This window comes from Bombus impatiens, unplaced genomic scaffold, assembly GCF_000188095.3.
Source record: "Bombus impatiens unplaced genomic scaffold, BIMP_2.2 scf_0891, whole genome shotgun sequence".
Lineage (NCBI taxonomy): Eukaryota > Metazoa > Arthropoda > Insecta > Hymenoptera > Apidae > Bombus > Bombus impatiens.
Window position 1 is genome coordinate 86,749 of NT_177310.1, and position 1,855 is coordinate 88,603.

Genomic DNA, 1,855 nt, shown 5'->3' on the forward strand with positions numbered 1-1,855 from the left:
AGTCGGGGAGGGATTCCTCACTATCGTCCATGGATACGTCGGAATACGAGGTGGAAGACTCCATCAACATCGTCGGCTCGAAAGTGGACAGAACAAAAGGCAGAAAAAATAAAAACATCGAGAGAGGGGCGGCCGCAGCGGGGAACTCGGGAATGACCTTACCCCAGCTGATCTCCGAGCTCTCGGAATATGCGAAGGTATCAAGGAATTTCCGCCGTGGAGAAGGAAAAGAAAAAGAAAAGGGAAGGAGAAGAAGACGTCGCGGACGTAAGAAGAAGAACAAAGGTGAAGGGTCGAAGGAATTGGGTGGGAGGGCAGGGCAGGCAGGCCCAAGCGCGCCCAGAAATGTTGACCTCTCCCAACCCCCCTTCACTCTAGCGGGGGTGTTACCGAGAATAACGAGGGGAATTCAGCCGTTCAATCTGAACATCGCCGGACATGTACCCTTCATTCCCAACCGATGTGATCGGTGCGGCGAACTAGGGCACTCGGCCATGACTTGCTCGACGCGTCGCACCGGATAGTACAGCCAACGTGTAAGCCGCCAGCCCGGTCTCCACGTAGAGAAAGAAAACAAAAGAAAGAATAATGCTGCAATTCATGATGGAAAGAAAGATAAAACCAAGCTAGTAGATGACAAGAATGCAATCATTATAAAAGTAGGTGAGCTGAAACATTTAACCTAGATATTGATGGATGCAGTGGAAAGTATCTGCAGCCTAAAAAGACGAATACATCTGGTTTCAAAAAGGGACTCGGAGATAGCTAAAATTGAAGGAATGATGGACGGATATGCTACGTCACTGACTGAATGGACTAACAAGCCAAGGAGAAGAAAGATAACGAGTGGTAGGGCGGACAAGAGAGTAATCTCTGACAGCAGAATTTCAATGACACCGATGTTTCCACGCTATACAGACGAAATGAACAACAGCAAGGAAACCCTAATGAGTAGGAGGCAAAAAATGATCGAAGCGACGAAAAGAAAGCAAATCTCACCAGCCGAGAAGAAGAAAGAAGAAAATAGAAAAAGGATGAAGCCACTTATGCCGATGTATGTAGAGCAAACACTGGAAATTAGATAACGCAAGAAGATGATAACGGGGTTTGGAAAATAGATGAAAGAAGGAGAAGAAAAAGGAAAGTAATAGAGAATTCTGGAATAATAGAGGTAATTAGTATTGGAAAAGTAAAACAGAAAATAGCAAAAAGGTAGAACTGCTCAGTGGATCGAAACATACAAAATTTTAATGAATGATATTTTAATTGATTTAAAATACAGAATATTAGCGGCAAAGGTGATAGAGGACATCAGAAGAATGACTGAAGAAAGACTTCAACTGATAGCACTACAGGACAGAACATCCTTAAAGATAAAAAATATAAATCCACTGTTAACCAAGCAGGAATTAATAAAGGAGCTCAGTAATGAGTTGAAAATTAAGGAAGACAATTGAGTCAACATAAAAGCGATCCTAACAACAAAATGGGAGACACGGCAAGTGATTGCAGCAATAAGTGATTGCGTCATGTATGCCTGATGACGATAAAATAATAAAAATTAAAACAGGATTAACAATCGCTACAGCAAGGATAATACCAAAAATTAAGAAACGTTATAGATGTCATATGACCGGACATAAGACTAACCACTGTAGGGCTATATGTCTGGGTAAGGAATTGTGCAGGAAATGTGGTAGCAGCGAACATGATCACTCGTCCCAATAATAGGACAACAATGCAAGACGAAGGCATGGTGGGTGTAGAAATAGCTGACTGGCACTGCGTGAGTGGTTATTGTACCCCGACATCAAGATTGACAGTTTTTACACTTTTACTAACAATTTAGAAAAAT

The 1,855-nt window shown here is 42.4% G+C and overlaps 1 protein-coding gene across 1 annotated transcript in view; it reads left to right on the forward strand.

Annotated features, from left to right (window-relative positions):
• Positions 1 to 564, forward strand: part of LOC105681391 — a 2,012-nt gene extending 1,448 nt beyond the window's left edge. Inside the window, 2 exon segments of the mRNA XM_033323270.1 lie at positions 22 to 300; positions 303 to 564. Of these exon segments, the coding sequence (XP_033179161.1) occupies positions 22 to 300; positions 303 to 352 (329 nt within the window). The 3' untranslated portion in view covers positions 353 to 564.
• Positions 565 to 1,855: the final 1,291 nt, after the last annotated feature.